At 36.9% G+C, this 22,429-nt stretch overlaps 1 protein-coding gene across 1 annotated transcript in view; it reads left to right on the plus strand.

Moving 5' to 3' along the window:
- The window catches only part of LOC145993908 (uncharacterized), a 198,213-nt gene that overhangs the window by 144,223 nt on the left and 31,561 nt on the right, over positions 1 to 22,429 (plus strand). The window contains exons 7-11 of the mRNA XM_083129820.1: positions 4,915 to 5,115; positions 10,615 to 10,762; positions 11,848 to 12,242; positions 15,997 to 16,398; positions 20,460 to 20,541. Coding sequence (XP_082985946.1) covers positions 4,915 to 5,115; positions 10,615 to 10,762; positions 11,848 to 12,242; positions 15,997 to 16,398; positions 20,460 to 20,541 — 1,228 coding nt within the window. The remainder of the gene's footprint in view (positions 1 to 4,914; positions 5,116 to 10,614; positions 10,763 to 11,847; positions 12,243 to 15,996; positions 16,399 to 20,459; positions 20,542 to 22,429) is intronic.

Genomic DNA, 22,429 nt, shown 5'->3' on the forward strand with positions numbered 1-22,429 from the left:
AGAATGATATTTTACATGCTTGGACATTGCAAAATATGGTGTATTGTAATATTTTTGTTCGTGTGGTGATTAAATGACACCAGCAATGTACTCCTGAAGCCATACCGGAGATCGAACTGACGATCTTCATGCCAAACGCCAGTGTGCAAACAACACTACAACAAGAAGCTCAAGTCACAGATTTTTCTCCTTTCATTATGAACGAAATAGTGGTTCTGTAATTGCATGAATGAGATTTGGTTTGGTTTGGTTTGGTTTGCTCCATTCACGTTCATTTCGTTTCTTGCAGACCTTAACAAGAAATGAGATTAACACGCACTACCTCTTTGCTCCAAACAATCAGCGACTTTGACACGTATCGGTTCGGCTGTGGTTGTCATTTCTTTGTGTGTGTCTCTGTCCAGTTTGCTGCTGCTTTGATGTTCACTTAGATAGAACCAAAGTGGCAAACTCGAGTGGAGAAAGATGTGTGAACAATTCAAAGAATTGGCGTGAGCAACAAAACCATTATAATGACTGTTATTTTTTTTTGTTGTAACGTATCTGGATTTAATACAATAAATATTAAATACCCAAATGCCAGGGGGCGAGGGGGTGGGGCGTTGCCTCCTAGTTTTCGCCACTTTTGCCTCCCACTATGCTAAATCTTATCTACGAAGGGAAATGTACTGTCTTTGACTCCCAGTTTTGGTGCCTTGCCCCCGGTTTTGTGACCCAATCGCCGCCGCTGCCCAAATCTACCATCAGCAATACAACCTGTCACACATGGACCAGGTGTTCCAATTCCAACACCACCAACATTACCAGAGAGTGAAACATCATCCATGTCAAGTACTGAAGAATATCTAAGTTTTCACCAGGTTCAGAAGATCCATAAAATTTCTCTCAGACAGAACTGGTTGATTTGGTACGTGATTTAAGCCAATCTGAGAAAAGAGTGTACTTTTGGGGCCAAGACTAAAGAAAAACATCATTTAGTTGCTGGAATAACCTTTTATTGGTACATAAATCGTGAAGAAGAATTAAAAGATTTTTTTGTTAAAGGAGGGGAACTTGTGTATTGTTGTGATATCCCTGGCTTGATTGGATGCATAGAAACTATTTATGAACCAAAAGTCTGGTGCCTATGTAATGGCTCTAGCAAAAGAAGCCTAAAGAATGTTCTTCTTCACAATGACAATCAACTAGCATAAGTTGCAATTGCTCATTCACTTAAAGGAACCTATCAAACTGCACTGGCATACGCAGGGGGGTGATGGGGCTACAGCCCCTTCCGAAATTGTGAGAAAATCAACATTTTCAAATAAAATCAATGAAGAACTCTGAAGAAACCAGAGTGGTAAATTAGACCTCCACTTGAAATGGCCACCGATTGCCATTTGTGAGAGTGGAATGTTCTAAATATTCGAAATATATTATTGTGTATGCCGCTCCCCTTAGAAGTAGCTACGGACTATCCACCTTCACAATTCCAGCTCCTCTCGAAAAAAAATCCTACGTACGCCATTGTGAAACTGTGTCCATTGTTTTAGAAAAAAATACAATGAACATAAGTGGTACGTGAGCTCTGATCTGAAGATGTGTTGGCTTTCATTTGGACAGCAAGGAGGGTAAACTAAAGTCCCATGCTTTTTGTGCAAATGAGACAGTAAACCCAAAAACAAACTTCAAATTGGCTCAAAAGGAAAAACGTAGTGCTGGATACAAATATATAGCCAAGTTCCCATTAATTAACCGATATAACGTTTTGTTACTTCTTTTACACATTAAGTGTAAAATGAATTAACCAGTTCATCAAAGCCTTGGTCAAAACTATTTTTTGTTTCCAATACATCTTTCAAAAATTTAAATTGTCCTAGGCAAAGATTAAACAGGGTATTTTTGACGGTCCACAGATTCACCAGCTCACTAAAGATTCTGCATTCAGATATACAATGATTGACTTGGAGCTTCGGGCATGGAAATCGTTTATAGAAGTAATCAACAAGTTTTTGGTCAATGCCAAAGATATCAGACATGAAGAGATTGTGAAAAGCATGTTTTGGAAGCGCAGACGCTCGGTTGTAACATATGTTTGCAGTTGCATTTTCTGCACTTGCACCTCGACTATTTCCCCGAAAACGTAGGGGCATTAAATGAATAAGAACAGGGAGAGAGATTCCATTAGGACCGTAAGAAGTTGGAAATGTTATATCAGGGTCGGTGGGATGTCTGCATGATGCCTGAAAACTGTTGGTGTTTAGTAAGGGAGAATCGTCAAGACCACAAACGGAAATCAACAAACCAAACATAGGGCCTCCCCGATGGCACAGTGGTAGAGTCGTTGCCTTGTTTGTGGAGGCACATAGTGGTTCGGCACACAATTTAAACTCTAGGTTCAGTCCCGATTAGCCTTACTGTGCATAAAACACCAAATCAAACAATCAACAAAGCGAACATTTGCAACAAAAAACGAAGGAGAAGAAAATTTAATTTGCCTGCTTTATATTTTCAAAATATTTCATGACTTTACAATTTATTTTCATGTTACACACTTGTCTTTTTAATTTTTGTTGTTTCTTGCCAGTGTTTCAGACATTTAATAGTGTGGTTGATGCTTAGTATTATTGAAAACTTAGTAAGTCAATAAATATTTAATATCACAATAGTAAAAGACCATTACGTGATGCCGGAAAACTGTATGCAGATTTGAATTCAGCACATCAAAATTATGTAAAACACCTATTTTCCCTTACGCCGCAAAACAAAAAATATATATATATATATTTCGCAGGCATGTTGCGTTTCTTTTAAGATCAGACATATAGCTCCATTATCCCTTTCATTATTAGTTTTCGGTTAATGTAAGACGATGAGATAAGTCCATAGTTCAGTTTGAAATTCGTCAATGGTTTTTCTTATCCTTATTTTCAAGGTCACTTTTTATTGGGTTGGTGCGAATGAAATGTCCGCTTTGACGTCTGGTGGGAAACTCACCTCAACAACACAACACAGGGATTGACTGAGGTCACAGGTCTAATGTCATAAACTCTGTATACGTCCAGCAAACAGGCTGGAGCACTAAGACAGTCATGAGGCAGTGTGTTGCTGAACAGGGTCATCTGAAAGTGCACCATTGAGAACACACAATTGCGAGTGATTTGTCTTTACGAATTCAAACTGGGACATTCTGCTCAGCAAGCTGCCAAAAACACTAACAGTGCATTTGGGCCAAGAATGGTAAATGAAAGCACCATTCGCCGCTGGTTTGTCAAATTTCGTTCCGGTGACACAGCATTGCAAAATGAACCCAGTGGCCATCGACCAACATCATGTTCGGATGAACTCCTCAGGAACCCCGTGGAAGCGGACCCTCAGAAAAGTGTCCGTGCCATTGCAGACGAGTTAGGCATACACCATACTACTGTCGTTTGGCGGCTGCATGCGATCAGTAAAGTGAAAAAGTTGGACTCATTGGTACCACATGATTTGACACCGGTCAACAAGACTCGCCGTCTCGAGGTGTGCAGTTCTCTGAGTGTAAGGAATAACTGGGATGGTTTCCTGCATCGGATTGTCACTTCAGATGAAAAATGGATGTGCTATGACAATCATAAACGATCAGGACAATGATTGGATCGTGATCAACGTCCAGGATGGTTTCCGAAACCACCTCTCCACCCACGGAAGGTGTTGTTGCTGGTATGGTGGTCTATGGTGGGCATGATCCATCATGTCTTTCTCAGGCGAGGTGAAACCATCAATGCAAATTGTTACAGTGCTGAACTCCATGAAATGCACCACAAACTTCTCCACAAGCATCCAGCAATGGTCCACAGACATGGTGTCCTCGTGTTGCATGAAAATGCTCACCCACATGTCGCACAAAGGACGGTGCAGGCTCTCCATGAGTTGCAATATGAATCCCTTCCTCATCCAGCATATTCTCCCGACCTCTCTTCCATTGACTACCATCACTTCCGGCATCTCGATCACTTCCTGACAGGGGAGACCTTTGCTGAAGATCGGAGATCTTTGCGTCGCAGACTCCAGACTTCTTTCGCCATAGAATCCAATTGTTGGCTGAGCGATGACAAAAGTATGTGGCTGCAAACCGCGACTATTTTGATTAACCAGGTATTGTAGTTTTGATATTTTTGGCCTTTGGCAATGACGCACCTGGGCCGGACATTTCATTCGCACCAACCCAATATTTGCCCAACCTTGCTCCCATTCGATGAAATATTTATCTTTTGAGTATCCTATTCACTTACATAATGTTCTTTTTATTATTTAGCAAAATTTTATATCGAGAGACTTAATGTAGAGCAACACATCTTAGTAATAACAAATTCAATTTAAAAATAATAGCATGGATTTCATTGCGATCACGTAAAATAAAGAAAATGTGTAACTAATTTTATAGGCATGAAATGAGGGTAAAATATTACATGAGCAATAACAAATATTTAATTAATTGTTGGTTATGTTAAACTTTCTTCTTCAATTCCATTATTGATAGGATAAAATAGTGTCGTTATTAGAGTATTGCTGTGGACTCAAAATTAAATCTTTACATGAAATAAATTTAATATGTGTAAGCACTTCTAGGCTTAATACAAATTTATGTACAGTATTGTATGAAGACTAGGAAGCATCAGCTGCTATCAGCATGGACCGTAAAATTTCATGTATTTCCATCTCAAAGCAGTGATTTTATAATGGTGATTACATTATTAAAATATACATACATATCCCTGTTTGTCCCAAGATAATACATTTACATTTTTGCTGCTAGCATGTTTTAATTGCTTCGTCTAGTCAATAAACACTAATCAAGTTCACGCGGGGTATGGTGATTTGTTAAATTGTTTATTAAATTGGGATTATGTATGTCATCTTGAACAATGACAGATAATATGCCATTTTTTTCAGGTGGTTGGCGATTACTTCGTTCATTACTTTTCTCCGGTGGGCTTGAAGCCTCTACCAAGACACGTGACACTAGTAGTAGACTTGAGTAGATCTATGAATGGAAGGAAATTGGACCAGATAAAAGATGCGATGGTCTATTTGCTGGATACACTTCGCCAAGGAGATTTCTTCAGTTTGGTGAAATATTCTACCCATGTAGTGGTAAGAATAGCATTTACGTCAATCATAATTATGTAATTAATCTTAATATTGATATCTTCATAATACTGTATATAGAAACACAACACACGTGTATTAGAGGAGCATTTTGTTTTTTCAACCAATTCCAAGCAAGGTATTATTCAGCAAAGATCACGGACACATACAATTACGTAATAATTTGTCTTCCATTATTTTGTCCCTCATCTTGCCAGTCGTGATAGGGCATCAGATTAATTAACGGTAATCATTAATCTGAATATAATTCTATCGTTCTCTCTGTGTTACATTTATTTTATGTCACACTCTCGCGACTTGCGGTATTCGCAACTATAAGAGCCTCCCAAAGGCGAAGTTGTAACGTTTTGAACTTGTAATGAACGTGTGTAGCTTTCTATACAGGTGGAGGCACTAAGTGGTCTGGATTCCACTTTAAACTCTATAGTCCCGATTAGACTTTCTGGACTTCAAAACAAACTGAAACCAAATGCAACCTACAAGGATTAATGATGAAGAATGAAACGGATCATTGACCAAGCACAGTGCTACATCCACCTTTTACATAGGGAACTTTGCCTTCGTAACACTATATGCTGACCATGGAGGCTGGCAAAATTATTTGCAATTTGTCCAGTCTTATTGCAAAATAAATAAAAAAAATAGTCCGCATATGGCATTCCGAAACAAAGAATCGTACTAAATATAAATAAATAATAATAATAATAATAATAACTTTAGTTGCGGTAAGGCACAAAATATGCCATGAAATATTATTATTTATTTATTTATTTATTCAACATATAACATATTTCCTTATCATGAAAAACACTATGTTTTAAACGAGACATGAAATTAAACTGGATATTTACGAATACAAGAAGATAATGTAATGTAATTTAATTGTCTATTCAATGATCATTCTGCAACATATGAAGAAAATGAGTTTATATCCTTTGCGTAACATTCCTTTTTAGGTATACTCTGTGATTTAGTGAATACAGAGTGTCCAAGAAGTCTGGACCCATACGAGAAATACACGTAGAATTAATTAATTAATTAATTGTTCTAAGTGCCTGCAATTGTATGCAATACAGAGTTGAAGTCAAAATCTTCCCTCCTGCAACACTTTATGATTCACAGTCGCATGAATTCAATCTTGAAGAAGGACACTGCTCTGAAATGAGACCTTGTGTACAACGACTTTCAGGTTTTCCCACAATACTGAACTGAGCGGAGTGAGATTTGTTTTTCTAGAAGACCATTCCATTCATCATCGGCGTGCTCTCCAATATGCGAGAAACTGTGTGTTAGCGTCGTGCTGTAAGCATCAGTGTGAAGACTTACGGGATACCCTGTAGACCACGATGAGCAACAGTTCTTCCAGCGTCTCCTCCTTTCTCACAAGAAGAGAACACTTCTCTTCTTTAACTCATGAATTTGGGACTTGTAAGTTAACTGTTTCATTGAAATTCCATTCTCAGTAGAAACATTATTGATGTATTGTTTCTTAACTAAGATAATAAGGGAAAAGGCAAAAAACGCATTTTGTACAGCCTCTATTGGCGCATAACGATGGAAGCAACTATGCTCTATCAAAACAAGTGAATGTTCAAAACAAGGAGAACTATCAGGGGTACACTATTAACAGTACAGGCAAACAGAAATATGGAGTGTTGTTGCTTTCCAAACACACAGTCCTTCGAATTTATTTATTTATTCAAATTTCAGATACAGCACTTGTAAGGCCATTATACACTGAAAATTCTAATAAATCAACAAGAACAAATAAAGATGGTTTTAGGTAAAAACAAAAAGGGATACATATAAACAGATAAGACATAAACAAGGAAACAAACAAAAGATTTAAATATTCGTTCTTAGAGAAGATCGGAAAATACTTTCAGGGGCAAAAATGTCGATGTTTGTAGGTAGTTTATTATAGAACTGTGGCAGCCTGTGGATCAGAGAGCGCTGTACAAGGGAAAGCCTAGCGGTAGAGTTTTGGAACAATTCAGTGTTTCGAGTCGATCGAGAGGAAACTCTGAAGTTGAATTCTGTAAGTAGAAATTCAGATCTTAGTTTTCCATTGATGATTTTATAGAAAAATTTCACATCGGCCATATGGCGTCGGGTTTGCAGTAATTGAATGTTCAAAGTAGTCAGGATGTCAGGTTCCTGAAGATGCCGCAGAGAAGGATTTCTATGAGGAACAATGGCGGTAAAGAAGCTGAGGACGGAATGCATGCTAGAAAGATTTGTATTGGAAGCCATGGCCCAGACTGTACAGCAGTATTCGACAGAGAAATGAATGACTTGAAAAACATGCTAAGAGAAGTTGGAGTATCAACTTCAGTGAATCTGTAGAGGTGGCCTAAGAGGCGCATTGCACTTTTAATTGTAGCTGCGAAGTTCAGTTTTTCATCTATGAAAACACCTAGATCTTTTTTCGGTCGCAACTGTGGTAATATAATTGTTTTCAAGAACATAATGAGAATGTATTTTGTTCTTTTTTTCATTTTACTCATATTTCACTTGACCTTGAACTTTGACATTTTCTACAGGGTAGGGGAATGTTTTCTGAGGATGTCAAAATTGCACTGTATTAAATTCTAATGACGTTTTTCAACGTTTAAAAATAACTATGATCAAAAATACAAAATACAAATATCACTTTCGTTGTCTGAATTTCAAAATATAAAGGCTCTTGAAGGCTCAGACGCACAGAACGTGATCATCGGTTAAACAAGAGCATTACAGGATATTCCTTCATCTTCGACAAACAGAGGGCGGCCTGAAACATTCGAAAATACTCTCTTTTGCAAATAAGGGATTTTCTTTGAAAATCAATTAAAATCGGATTCATTTAATTTTTATTCAAAATCCTTGAAGAGGTGTCATAAGATAAGATCCATACCCAATCACCCAGTCACCAAACATAGATGAGAATAGAATAGAAACTAACTAACTAACTTTATAGCCTTCTTAAACCCGAAGGTTCATTGCTGCTGAAACACAGACCTTCAATCTGTCTCTATCCTGAGCAAGATTTATATACTCTTTTCCATCACTACCAATTTCCCTTAGGTCCATCTCAACATTATCCCCCTATCTTCGTCTTGGTCTTCCTACTGGACTGTTACCATCAGGTTTCCCAACAAGAATTCTGCAAACTCTTCTTTCCTCTTCCACTCGTGCCACTTGGCCTGCCCACTTACGTCTTCTTCATTTAATCATTCTAATAATAGAATAGCAGCCTCAGGCTGCTGTACCACCTAAATCTGGTAATCAAAAGTACAATATATATATATTTATAACACTAAAATTAAATATAAACATGAATTTGAAATGAATAAAAAAAAAAAATTTAAGAGAGTGGTCAATGGTCAAAATGCGAGAAGTCAAGGGTCAATATCTGCCTGTGACGTGGCAACACTGAGTTTAATGAGATGCGCCCAATGTAGCAGAATTCCGTTTAGACTGCGTTTTGATGCGTCCATAAAGAATCTCTAGTTTCACAGGTTGTAAAAAGCGTCCAATGCGACTATAACTGTACCAATATGTTTGCGGAACACTAACCCTTATTCAGAGAAAAATGGCAGCAACTATCTCTCATGTTCTCTGTACTATGAGCAATGCGTCTCATTAGCCACAAGATTTCTGGCAGTATAAAGTCAAGTACGTGAACACCGTCCTTTATTTATTTTCCTAGGTATTTATTTATTTATTTCGAACAAAACAAGCACGAGTATCCACCAATGCAATATGTAAACAAAAAAATAACACATAATTTTCTTTTAAATAATTTGAAAATATAACATTTCAAACTACAAAATGCTTATAAATGGGACTGATTTCGTACATTGTTTCAATTAATATAATTTAAAGTTGTATTTGCATCTAAATATTTCAAAGGTAACAAGCTTATAAGCTTGTATTAGTTGGAAGGAGGAATGGGATAGGAAACTTGAGCAATATTTCGAAAGACACAGGAAAAATCAGGGAAAGGGAAAGTTAAAACAATATTTTGTAACAAATGAGGTTATTAATTCAGACAATGTGTAATTAAAGGTGGAATTATCACCAAATTTAACGATCTTGTTTTCTCGTTATATAGTAATAATAGTCATATAATAAAATGACTTTTAAATCTGAATAGATCGATATTAGGATCATTGGTAGAGGCTGAGGTAAACAATTTGAAGATATTCGTCAGAAGTTCCATATCTGCCATGTATTATCTTCGATGTGAGATTATAAAGAGGTGATTTCTGGGTCATAATATAGCGTTTGGAACACAATTTATGTGTGTGATCTAAGCTGAAGAATCAATTTTTCTCTTCAAAGTTTGCAAAGGTAAGTTCGTTGAGTTATTTTCGCGCAGAATTACTGGGAAGTGGGGATAAGTCACAAGGGGTTATGTCTGGGGACCGGGGTCCCAATCCGGCCACCCAATTCTCTCTTCTCTCTGTAACTGTATTGCTCATAATCGATAAGAAGGGGATGGTGAATCTATTAGTATAATAATGATATAATATCGGTGACTTGATTTTTTTCAGTTACTTTGGAACGTAATGTTGCAACTCTACAATTGAAAATTTAGCTTTAGCTGTAATACTGTCATAGCATTGGTTTTCACATCTAATACTCCTACAGCGTTTAACCGACCTCCGTGGTGAAGTGGTTAGTACAAACGTTACGACGCCATGGGTCCAGGGTTAGAATTCGTCATATCATCATTCATCCTCATCGTCGCCATTAGCGAAATGTGGGAAAAAATCGACGTATAATAATATAACCCAACAAATACAAAATACATTTCTGACTTTTCTTTTGTTTCACATTTTCGGAACTTCCTCCCCACCCTCCGCCAAAAAGAAAAATTGTGGGTACTACAAGCCCGTTATAGGCAGTCTCTGAGCACAGTGTAAATCTCGCACATAACAGAAAATATCAAGCTCGTTCAAAGTGATTTCAGTTTCAACAAATCTATGTTACTTTACGAAGACAAACAACATTGTCACGGTATTTTGTGGGCTGTGGTATGAACAGAAACGTTCATCACATTGATTTTTGAACATCGTGTGAGTAAAATTTTCCTGAGAGAGATCTTACAAGACCAAAGTCCATTGAATTGAAAGAATTGAATTCATATACCAATGTGTCACATGGATGGTGGAAAGTGGATTAAATGTTTAAAATCTTCATGCACCATTTAGAGTTCGAATTGGGTGATTTTTTAATGGGAAACAAAGGGAGTATACATATGTTGGAGGTTTTGCAAAATCTTACGCGATTGGAAAAAAATGGCTTTCATTTTTAGAACCAATGTGCCGAAAATTATTCAGGGACAACGATCATCTTCAAGACAACCGAACCTGTATCTATTAGTGTTATTAGTCTAAGAAAATAATGATACGTTTCTTATGTGAATATAGTTATTGTACCTAATTTTAAAAATACGTTTTTTAGACCCATGATAGCATATCTTTTTTCTTCTCTTAGCACTGGGATCCAGATATTCCATACGTAGATTCGGGTGTGTATCCATACCCATGCCCTAATGAAGATACTTACGAGAGGATCCATCCTGCTTCTCCAGAGATTATACGCAAAGCAAAATATTACATCATGAGTCTACGACCAGAAGGAGGTAAGAAAATGAAACAAAATAATCATAATTTAATTTCTAATTTGGTATAATATTTATAAAACTTACTTACTACATAACAAGCGAGTTTTTTTTTTCAAGAAGAATATCATAACATGTTTTCAAACACTTAGAAATGTAAATTTTACAAAATAATTACGAAAGATTTCGACGAAATTGATTAACGTATTGCATCTAAAATATTTCCATATTTCATAAACGTATAGAGAGAAATGAAGTCATTAATTTTGAACAGGCTTCTTCGAGGAAAACATAATTATGTCAGATCATAAAACAGTAGAATTTGTTATGCAATTTCTGGGAACGATTTTGTAAATTTATTCCAATAAATATTTATGATCTTGCAGAAAAGAAGATGATGATATTAGTGATGAATTTTATAAAGAATTGTTATACTATTTTGATAAACTGTCAAGATCTGACACCGACCGACTTTATGGTATTCCCATATTACTCTGTGCTTCCTGGTATGAGGCACCAAAGATAAATCTAAGAATGGCTTAGATACTAGTTACATAACTTCAAGTATGGAGTTTTAAAACAATTTCACAGGTGGCAACGGAAGTACATAAATTTAATGTACAAGTTTCACAATATGCCCACAGATGGTATTCAATTACGAATGAACAGATTACATTGAATTTTTAATTTCACAACATGCTCACAGATGGAACCGAATAACAGATAACGTTGATTTTAAGTTTCACAAGATGTAAACAGATGACACTGAATTACATTTCTTTACACTTCATACTGTTCAACAAATTACAATGACTTTTTTTAATATAACGATACATCAACAGATGACACTGAATTGAACATTCAAAACTGACTCGTATATAAAATGCTTAGTGTGATCACCCAATTAAACCCGCACAGAAACATCGACCTTTTTAATCGCTGTTAAGACATCTTAGGTAAAAAAAAGAGAACCTACGTGAACATATCCTGGAAATAGTACCTTATTGTTTTCCGGAACTAAGTAAATATTCTTGCGACAGTTACATCAGACAAGCAGGTATTCCAAATTGGTTGTAATACTGCTAATATTGTGCTCTATTCTCCAGGGAACAACATCCAGGACGCCCTACTCTACGGACTGAGGCACGCCCAAATTTCACACGACCAGAAATCTCGACTCCACACGAGGAGAAGGCTTCTGATGTCCTGCCTGGTTCTCGTCACCGACGGAGGTTTGATCAGCGGGAACGACACGAGCTACGAGCAAATAATAAACTCGGTTGTTGAGGCGAATGCAAGAAGCAGGGTTCCCATCCACACCGTGTCCTTTGGGTTAGGAGCCGACTATAGGTTCTTGAGTATGTTGTCCAGCAAGAACTATGGCTTTGCCAGGAAAATTTACGAAGCCTCGGACGCAGACGATCAGCTTAAGGACTTCTTCATGGAGGTTCTGTCGCCTGTACTCTCCAACGTCTCCTTCAACTATCCCGACATACACGCAGTAAGTTCCTATGCAATTGTCTGGAACAATTTAAGAAATGTAACGCTCATTAGAATCTGTTCTTTCTTAGATGCATGTTTATTCTCTCAAGTTTCCATGCAGCCCTTTAATGTCGTCAAGAGCTACAATAACTCTCAGGAATACGTAAATGATAAAATAATTTTCTTTTACCGCAGTTATATGGTTGAAATGGTTTTACGTTTTTCAATATTTTACATTTGAAGCATTCCACCGAATAACGCTGTGTGGCACATTTCAGTGAATGCGAGAACAACGGATAAAACCTGTTGTATGTTACTGAACTACAGTAGAAACAAGATAAAACCTTATGCAAACACAGTAGCAATCTTTGGGCAACATCCGACCATATGACTGGCCATCTTGTTGCCCGTAGCCGCAGGCCCGCAGCATTATTTCACTGGTAACTCAGCACATTCCCAAAAGTGCCATAAGGCGTTATTAGGTGGAATTCTTCATTTTTCTAATTCCAAAAACTTTTTTAATGTTTTATCTGTATTTGTCATAATTATGTTTGCACACAAATGGTTAAAATGTTGTTGCTGTCTTTAGTGGTTCTTGATCTTAAGTGTGATATACGCTGTCCATGTTACAGGATGTACAGCAGGAAAGTGTACAAAGCGACGAACGAATCACGGCTGTTGTTCAATCCTTTCCACCCAATTTCTTTATCTCCATTTTACTTACACTCCATATTCAATCGTCACTATTATTGTGTGAAAAACAATGGGCACCACTGACGTAATTTTGTCATTCTATTTCTTGTCCTGCCATATCCACTACTATAATAATCATTGTCATGTTCTTTGCACGTATTAAACTTTACGTGCGTCATTGACACAAGTGTTTACGTAATTATGGCTCACCATGTGTAACCACACTACTGTATTTATCTTCTTTCGCGTTACCTTACTTTACAGAGTTCACGACAAATGATGAAATCGTGGCATTGTTGGAAGAATTATCACGATGAAACAGCAATATTTTAGAAAAGATTCAAACCCAATATGTATCGTTAGACATCTTTATGAGCTAAGAACCTTACTATGGTCACGAGTCATACAACTGTTAGGTCTCCCATCCTTCTTCTACCAAATGAATCAATAAAATAAAGTAGTAGTTTCTTAGTGCACATACCCTACGGTTGAGAAACTCACTTGCACTTCCGGTAGGATAACCAGATTTTCTGAAACTAAAAGCAGGACATCCATGGATGCGTAAAGGGGGTCGTTGCAGCTATAACTAAACGATCACAGGGTCAAGTGCACCTCCCCTTTCTGCACAGAAAAAGTTATGCTGTTCACATGTCTCCTGAAATATTTCACAATTCTCCTTAATATGTTTTATTTTTGAATTGATTCGAATTTCGTTATTTTACGTCGCTTTTCTGTCATTTTCACTAATGACAACAATGAATATGAGTGATGGTATGATTAAATTCATGAACAGACACTCACAAAGAATATCCTTTCCCAGGCTGGAATCCGATCCCAGGATCCCTGTCGTCTTAGCATTCAACCACTCCGCCTCGGAGGTTTTCCCTTCTTGCATATTTCCCTTTTCATTTCTATCTTTTTCGTTTCTCCTTCCGCTTATATTTTTTAATATTATCTCTCCCGTTCTTACTTTTTTTGTTTGTGTTTCCTGAATTTCTTACCATACATTGTGAAATAATATTAAAATGTTAATCAATACTGGGAATATATTTGTCTCTTGACAAATATAAGGAAATCCAAAAAACAGCACTTTTTGTGCTGTTGGGAAAGTGGCCTAATGAACTGAGGCATCATCTCCTGCAAATTTACTAAAATATTCAAACAAGCCTACAAACACTAAGGATTATATTTTTAAAAATGATGTTAAATCAACACCAAGAATATTGTTTTGTCTAATAATGTAGCAGCCGACCTTCGTGACGGAGTGGTTAGCACAGCGCGCTACGACGCCAAGGACCACGGGTTCGAATTCCAAGAAGGTTATTTGAGTGTCCCTTCATCAATTTCATCACCATCACTCATTCTCATCGTCGCGGTCAGCCCAAACGGAAGAAAAGCGAGGCTAAGTAACAAAAATAAAATTAAATCAAATCAATTTTTTTATGTACTTCTTTCCAAACTCACAAGAATATTAATTTAATTTAATTAGGTCAACACTTTCACAGGAAGCTGTGTAATTTACTCTTTCCCAACTTTTTTATCTATTTGCTTATGGGCGCGAACAACGAATAGAGTGCATCACAAAGAAACGGGGTGTAAATGTTGTACAATATCAAGTAAATGGTAAGAAAATAAAAGACTCCAATAACCTTTTCGAATAATATTATAACAAAATATGAACCGTGAAAATTTTACAGGTTTTTAGGAGACGTCGCTTTCAGCGCTCTATTTTTACGGTATTAATTAACAAATTGGCAACAATACTAATTTTATAAGAAGTCAATATTGTCACAAGGTGTGACGACTTTTACCCCTTCCATTTTCTCTATTTTTGCTCCTTCAGCGCCCGCTTTGCCTCTGGGCTTGTAGCGTCCCCTTTGCCTTCTCCCGTAGGTAATGCTGTGTCTAACCATCACTCATCCTCATTATCCTAAAGTGGCAGAAAAGCGACGTAAAATAACAAATTGTTACACTTGGAATTCTTGTTTTGTAGTCGGTGCTATAGTTTACTTCAGTACTTTTTCATGTATCCGACGTTTGTTTTAGGAGTGAAGGAACAAAGGCGTGTGGCTATGACAACCACTGCCACCTCGCTTAGCGAATATTTCAGAGTAAAATCCACTTGAAACCATTCGACCTGCAAATGGTATAATACCTAAATAATAATCATCAAAAGAATTTTATACCAAAGCGCTAAATATTGACACCCCCCTCCAGAACTTGAAAGTTCGATCCACCCTTACTATGGAAATTATATGACAATCTAAGACTAGCCCGACCCTGTGGCCGAGTGGTTAGCACATCGCGCTGCGACGCCAAGGGTCCCGGGTTCGAATCCCGGTCGGGCTTAGTTGTTTGTGAATGTCCATTCATCAATTTCATTATTTCATCACTCATCCCCATCTTCGGAAATTAGCCAAGAGGCACAAAACGCGAAGTAAAATAAACTAAATCAATCAATCAATCAACCAATCTAAGACTTAACATTGATATTCAATATCTGGAGATTGCTCAAAATTTAACACTCAATGCCCCCCCCAGTAGAATTCCCGTGATAATCTAAGACGTTGATAGTGAAGAGTTTTATAATGTACACCCCCAAAATAATGCTTCATCTGCCTAAAAGAATTCACATGACAAGTTAAAACTTACGAACTGAGCACTGTCTTCCCCCCCCCATAATACTTATTACCCGTCCCTTAGCAGTATATTAGCAGTATACAAAGTGATTATTACATCTTAACGAAATTCAACTTCTGTTCAATGCTGAAACTTTATTGTCAAATTTCCATCACAAAAAAAAATAAAGTGGCCCACCTAAAAAAATGGATGGACGAGCCTTTCGTCTACAGACCCACCCCTGGCAGAAATAGTTTTAGAGGTAGCAATGACAACTCACAGAAAACGTAATTTATTGTGCATTGTCTGAGATATGATTCTACGCAGCACTTCTAGACTTTTCTGAGAGTTACACTACTATATTTATGATGTTTCTGGATATGCAGATATGAACGTAACAAAAATTTAATATTTGCAGTAAATATATTCATTTAGGTTATCAAGTGCTTCTTTCTACTCAGGTCGACCAAGAGAGCTTAACAGAGCACACGTTCAGCTCTGTTCTTGAAGGTTCGGAACTTGTAGTGGCTGGAAGGATGAGGGAAATTGCTAACTCTGATTTGACAGCCTTCGTTAGTGGAACCTCCTACAAAGGATATGCTGATTATGGAACCGAAATAGCCAATATTGCCAAATCCCTCATAGAACCTCCAATATTTTGCCGGAGAGATCAGGATCCCAGCAGGGACAATTTCCTGGAGAGGATTTGGGCGTACCTAACCATCAACCAGCTCCTGCGGAAGCCCTTCGCATGGGATGACTTCTCTGGTTCTGACGATGGGGAAGGCGAGGGAATGGCCATTGAACAGAGGACGCTTGCAAAGGAATCTCCTAAGGATAAAGCTACCAGATTGGCACTCGAAGTAAGTTTCTATATATTTTGCATTTGAATAAACCGTTTAAAGTTGGAATTGATCCTTTTGTTTTGAGGATGAGGAAATGATATGCTCTATTTACTTCTTCTAAAAATAAATGCTGTTTAAACTGCATTACCATTAATAAAATTTACATTTCTTCCGTCCAATACTTGCAATACTTAAGTTTAATATGACAGTATTTTCATGTACATTTTTCTCCACTTCTAAATTAGTTTCTGTAAGAATACTTGATTTTTATTTTTCTGAAACTGTAACCTTCACATCCGCTTATTTTCTACACACACAGTTATAGCAGCTAGGAAGGGATATATCCCACTATGCGGCCGAAAACTAGATAATGCTGATATCCCATAAGCAACGCTATCTCTGACAGAACGATAGAACTCTTGCTTACGATAAATATGTACACAAAATATGGGTAGACAATGATTCACCATTTCAAGCATGGAAGAAAAGCATTTTATTCCGAAGTGAAGTCTTAAAAACAATTTACGTCAATACAATTTTTGTCGTTGGTGGGTCGTTTGGGCGCTATGAAAGCTAAAAAATGGCCGCTTTGTACAGTATACTTGCAACCCAACATAATATTGGATCGAATCTATGACTTTTCTTCCTGTCGTGAAAAGGCATGTGCTATTATTGCAAGGAAGGAGCACATTTATCCTTTGGAAATTGACGAACGAAATGACAGGTACCTCTCTATGAGCGTCACTTTTCTGTCAGCAACAAGTTAGGACTCTTCTATAGGAACGCTACCTTACCACATTCAAATAGTCAGGTTGCTCCTATACGACGGCCTCTTTCTCAAAACAGGACATTTGGGATATAATTAGAACAACGAATTTTAATTATCATTCGCTTACAAATCAACGCTGCAGAAATTAAATAAGATTATAATCTCAAAGGATTTCTAAAAAATACAGGATAATTTTGGTACGTATATTACTTATAAATTGTGAAAAGTCAGAAGAGCAAATATCTAAATTATCACCTTGGCAACTCTCGAACAGATGAATTCTACATTGCAACTAAATCAACAAACTCCGGCTATAAAAGCTGGGAAAATTCACAGAAACGGGGAGACATGCAGGGTCTTTACTCGTGTGTTCTCCTCTCCAACTGGTTACTCGTTGGTCGAAGACATCGCTGTTTGTCGATCTTTACTGAAACTTGGAAGGGATAGAAGTTTTTATATATACCTAACCAGGACCTTTCATTTGGTCATCACCAGCGTCGTCAGCAGTTAAGACGACCCAGGGTTTTCAATCGGGTACCTAATTCTCACCGCTAACAAGACATTTAATTTATTCACAGGAATCAGCAGCGTCGAAAAATTACGCAAGCTATACGTTACGCAGGAACGTTCTTGGAATAGCGGTACCACGTAAGCTGATGACGTCAAGAATCCAATTTAATCCAAAAGCAGCGATTTGATACAAAATTATTGTGAAGAATAATTTGAAATTTGAATACAACTGATCGCGGAGAGAATAGATAGATTCCGACCTGTAACTTCTGGCAACGGACTAGGTGCAGTAGAAATATAATCAGTAATCACTATCAGCATAACGTAAATTACCCATGGACTACAGAAGTAAATGGTGGAGAATGCGTACTTCGAACTTTTTTTAAAAGTGTGCAACGTGCCACCACTCGTAACTCTAGGGTATGGAGATCCGAATTGGCAACACACCGCTCCTTGCTCCGGCTGGTCAGTTGGGAGCACCAGTTCTCACCCAGAGATCGGGATTAAGACGATCCACCCTTCCTCCAGGAAGGAAACCACCGAATTGCGACACGTGACAGTAAATAAAATTCCAAATACTTTATAATTAAAATTTCCAAAATCTTTAATCACGAATCGCGCGCGTACATACTGATTAGCACAAGTTAAAAGTTATAACTTGTTGGGTCATGCACGCTCGCAGGCAGTGAGTGATAAGCAATTTATTTAACACGAGAGTCCGCGCACCGCCTTCACAGTTAATAGCAAGACCTCAACTGCTACCTCAAGCGCGAGGCGCAGCATAACAGATTGTTCTAACTTACAATACAAACTAATAACATAAAATAACACAAGAAAAACTGATAATTTATATAACACATCAATGTTCATTAGCGATAGTAAGCTAAAGTTCAGGTTGGCAACAATTAAATATGCCAACGTGGAAGTTTTTACATCGCCAAGAACACGAAGCGTGGTTCCCCCACTCCTAACATAAACAGCCAATAGGAAAACGATATTTTATTGAAAACGAGGGAGAAATACTTTGCTATAATATTACAATGTTAAACTATATAGAAATAACTAAACTGATTTTATCAAATAAATCATATTTGCCCTTGTACATAAAAAATAATTAAATAAAGATTTAGTTTATAAAAAAGACAAATTACTTCTATCTTGTACATTGTTGAACAAAAATCGATATTAAGAAGAAATGAATTTAACTTGTGCTTAAACAACAAAATTTGCTTGAAAGATGGAAATAATCCTAGCCATTTTGGATTTGAAAAACAATGAAAACGTTGCATATATTATTTGGGATAATTATTAGCCTATAAATTCTGAATAAATATTGCAAAACTACGCGAATAATATAAGATAAAACGTAAATATATATATATGAATTATGAAAACAATTAAGTATAAATAATTTAATCCAAGTTCTTAACTTGAAAGTATACGAATAAGATAAATGCCAATACACAACTGAAATCTGCCTAACATGGCGGTATAATTTTGTGTAATTTTGTGTTTGCAAATGCATTTTATTACAGTAAGAGGAAAAATAATTTTGTTCGAGGGAACGCACTTGCATACGAATATTAGCAAGAAATGTAAACCCAAGGAAAAACACGGTTCAAAGCAAGAGGTGCAGAATTCTTTTGCCGCCCTTGGGACAGAAATCTCTAGTTATGGCGTTGACTAAGATGCTTCATTATAATTAAATATGATATATTCACTCTTACCACGCTCTCATATTCATAAACCATTGAGGGTCTATACCGTATTTTCGACGCAACACGCGAAGTTCATATCTGATTACCAATGCTGGATATCGTAATTCAGCATGTAGCTGAACGATTTGGTTGGTTGGTTGATTTGGTGTTTTTAGTCCACTTTATGCACAGAAAGGCTAATCGGGACCGGACTTACAGTTTAAAGTGGGATCCGATAGATTATGTGCCTTCACCGGGTATCGAACCCAGGACCCATTGATTACAAGGCGAAGACGCTACCACTGCGCCATCCGGGAGGCCACAGTAGCTAAACGATTCACTGTAAGCACCCACTGATACCCCGACTGAAAAATAAATGATGAATCCAATTGTAGACCACCACAGAAGCAGCAAAACCTTTCGTGGCAGGAGATTGGTTTTGGTTGGTCCCCTGGCCGTTGATCACTATGCACCCATTTTGCTGATTATTTTCGATTACCGTGCTATATGAATTTTTCATCAGATGTTACAATCCGGCGCAGAAATCCTTCCAGTTTACTTTCTCGAACTACGAAAACTGATCACTTGAAGACCTTGCAATCTCATGTGACACAAACGTGTCTAACGTTTCTACCTTTCCGGTGGCGCTTTGGAGCTGGCTGATCAACAGTGATACAATAAACGTAATTTACCAACCAGGTGTGAAATAGCATGATCACTTTACCGTGGCTACTTCCACAGATTCTTAAGAAGATAATCTGAAATTTGTTTAGACAATGGCTATGGGCTACACAGAGAGTATTTTAAGCACACGTTTTCAAACGCCGCATTAATATTAATCATTGCAAATCTTGCACAATGTCACGGTTTAAACTCAAGCAGGAGAAACACTCACAGTCGTCTAACGTTCATGTTTCACTGTGTTCTTGATTTGATTTATGTTATTTAGTGTTGCTTTTTTCCACTTTACTAATCACGACAAACAAACAAACCATGTCAACAAATTACAAATTTTTAGAAACAAATACTTTTAATATTTTATTCTGCTTTTTTTATTTCACAGTACAACTGTAACGCTTAATATTTTTTAAAAAATATTTCAGTATTCTTTTGCCACTCCTGTAACAACTTTAGTCATTGTTAAACCATACGAAGTAACAACGCAGGAAAGAGAATTACAACAAGGTAAGTGCATTTTAAATACAGTTCTGCACTGGAACAACTTCATTGAATGTTATAAATTCTCACATCCCCAAATTTAAGAGATAATTATCTGAATATCGTAAGCAATATTTGCACTCTGTTTCTTGGGTCTTGAAGCCTGCCTTTTAGCATATTTGTTCACATTTGTGATATTATTTTATACAAGAATCTCCGTAAGTAAATTATTTAGTGGCACCTCTAACAGCGTAGAATTCTTTTAACAGATGCGGACAACCTGCATCCAAATACTGGCGACACAATAGCATGGAAAATCATAAATTCTATTTTTTCTGGCTTTTTATTACAGACGAAAATTTGTGTTGCATCTGGCAACAATACTTACATTATGCCAGTGACTGTGTCCGAACGTTTCCTCGACACCATTCCTACCGGAATGGACACTTTTGGATTGTAACGTTTCTATTGAAAGTGAATGAGGTTGATAGAATACTGGAGTGTCCGTGACTGTACAAGAGTCAAACCAGAACAGCTCCTTTAGAAGTGGTATTTCGAGACAAAAGCATAATTTACGGTTTATCATATATGTGTGTACAGCCAATATGTATTGACATGATGACAAAAATCTGGACAGTTAATGTTGCCAACCTCTAAAATAGCAGTAATCCCACAAAACGTCTATTTCCAAACACTTCAAGAGTTGCACATGAACAATATCAGTGGCATCCACAGATTAACATGCCATCAGTAGAGGACCTTTGCACTTATGACCCTGAAAAAAAAACATATATTTTCTTCTCCAAAATTAATATTTTCGAAAAAATAAATTTTACCTCATTACTTAATTTCTCTAAATCCCCGTCGGGAGTAGAATAGTAACAAAAATTACTGTAATTAGAAATGTGCTAGTGAAGGAGGCTTAAACATTCAAAAAGAAAAAAGATGAAAATATAACTTACGATTTTCAAATTATTCTATTCGAAATATATGGTTTTGAAACACTACAGTAAGTTCTAATATATTGTAGGAATATGCTCTTCTTATCTTGAGTTTTCCTAACATTACTGTGTAGTTATTACCTTCAAGTAAATAAAAGCCACAATATAATTTATTATGATTTCTTTGAAAAAACTAACAAAACATGTTTGGAAATAAATATTCTACATCAATTTGCTTTTTAAAAATAATTTTTAGATATTTGCTAGGATCACATAGAGAATTATTTCACTGGTTTACTCTTACCTATCATCAACAGTGGCGTAGGAAGGGGTGGGCGAAGTGGGCGATTGCCAGGGTCATCGCACCTAAAGGTGCCTCGCGTCCTATGATGTTTATACAAAAAGTACAATAAATAGAAGTGCGAAAAAATATGGAAAAGGCTAATTTTTGTAAGCGAAAAATTTAAACAATCTGTTATTTTCTGGTTTTAATTTATAATTAAACGTTATACCAAATTTGAGTGAATACGTCAAATCAGGTGCGTAGCATAGAGGTAGGCGGGAGCTAAGCCTAAGGGGGCCGAAAAAGTAAAATTACAGTTGTATTTCTCATGTCAAACATTTTCGCAAAAAATAACTTGCTTGGACATTTTTACCCATTTATTTTTTCTTGAATAAAAAGCACTTGTATTTTCTTATTTCTCTCGACCTTGCACTCCCGATTTTAATAACTGTAAAACACCTCCAACTGCCACGAAGCACGTGTGAAGCATTTAAATGCTTGCGTTGTTTGCTTTCTACAGCAGTCCCGTAGCCAGGACTTTTTTGAAGCGGGGCAGATCCGAAAATGTTGAACAAAGAAATGATACGAAATGATGTTGGACTGATTGAGTTAGGTTATTTTAGGTCGAATTTCTGACACATTTGGCTAATCGCGGCTATGAGGATGAGTGATGATATGATGAAATTGATAA

The sequence above is a fragment of the Lepisma saccharinum genome, chromosome 10 (genome assembly GCF_977018435.1).
Source record: "Lepisma saccharinum chromosome 10, izLepSacc3.1, whole genome shotgun sequence".
NCBI lineage: Eukaryota > Metazoa > Arthropoda > Insecta > Zygentoma > Lepismatidae > Lepisma > Lepisma saccharinum.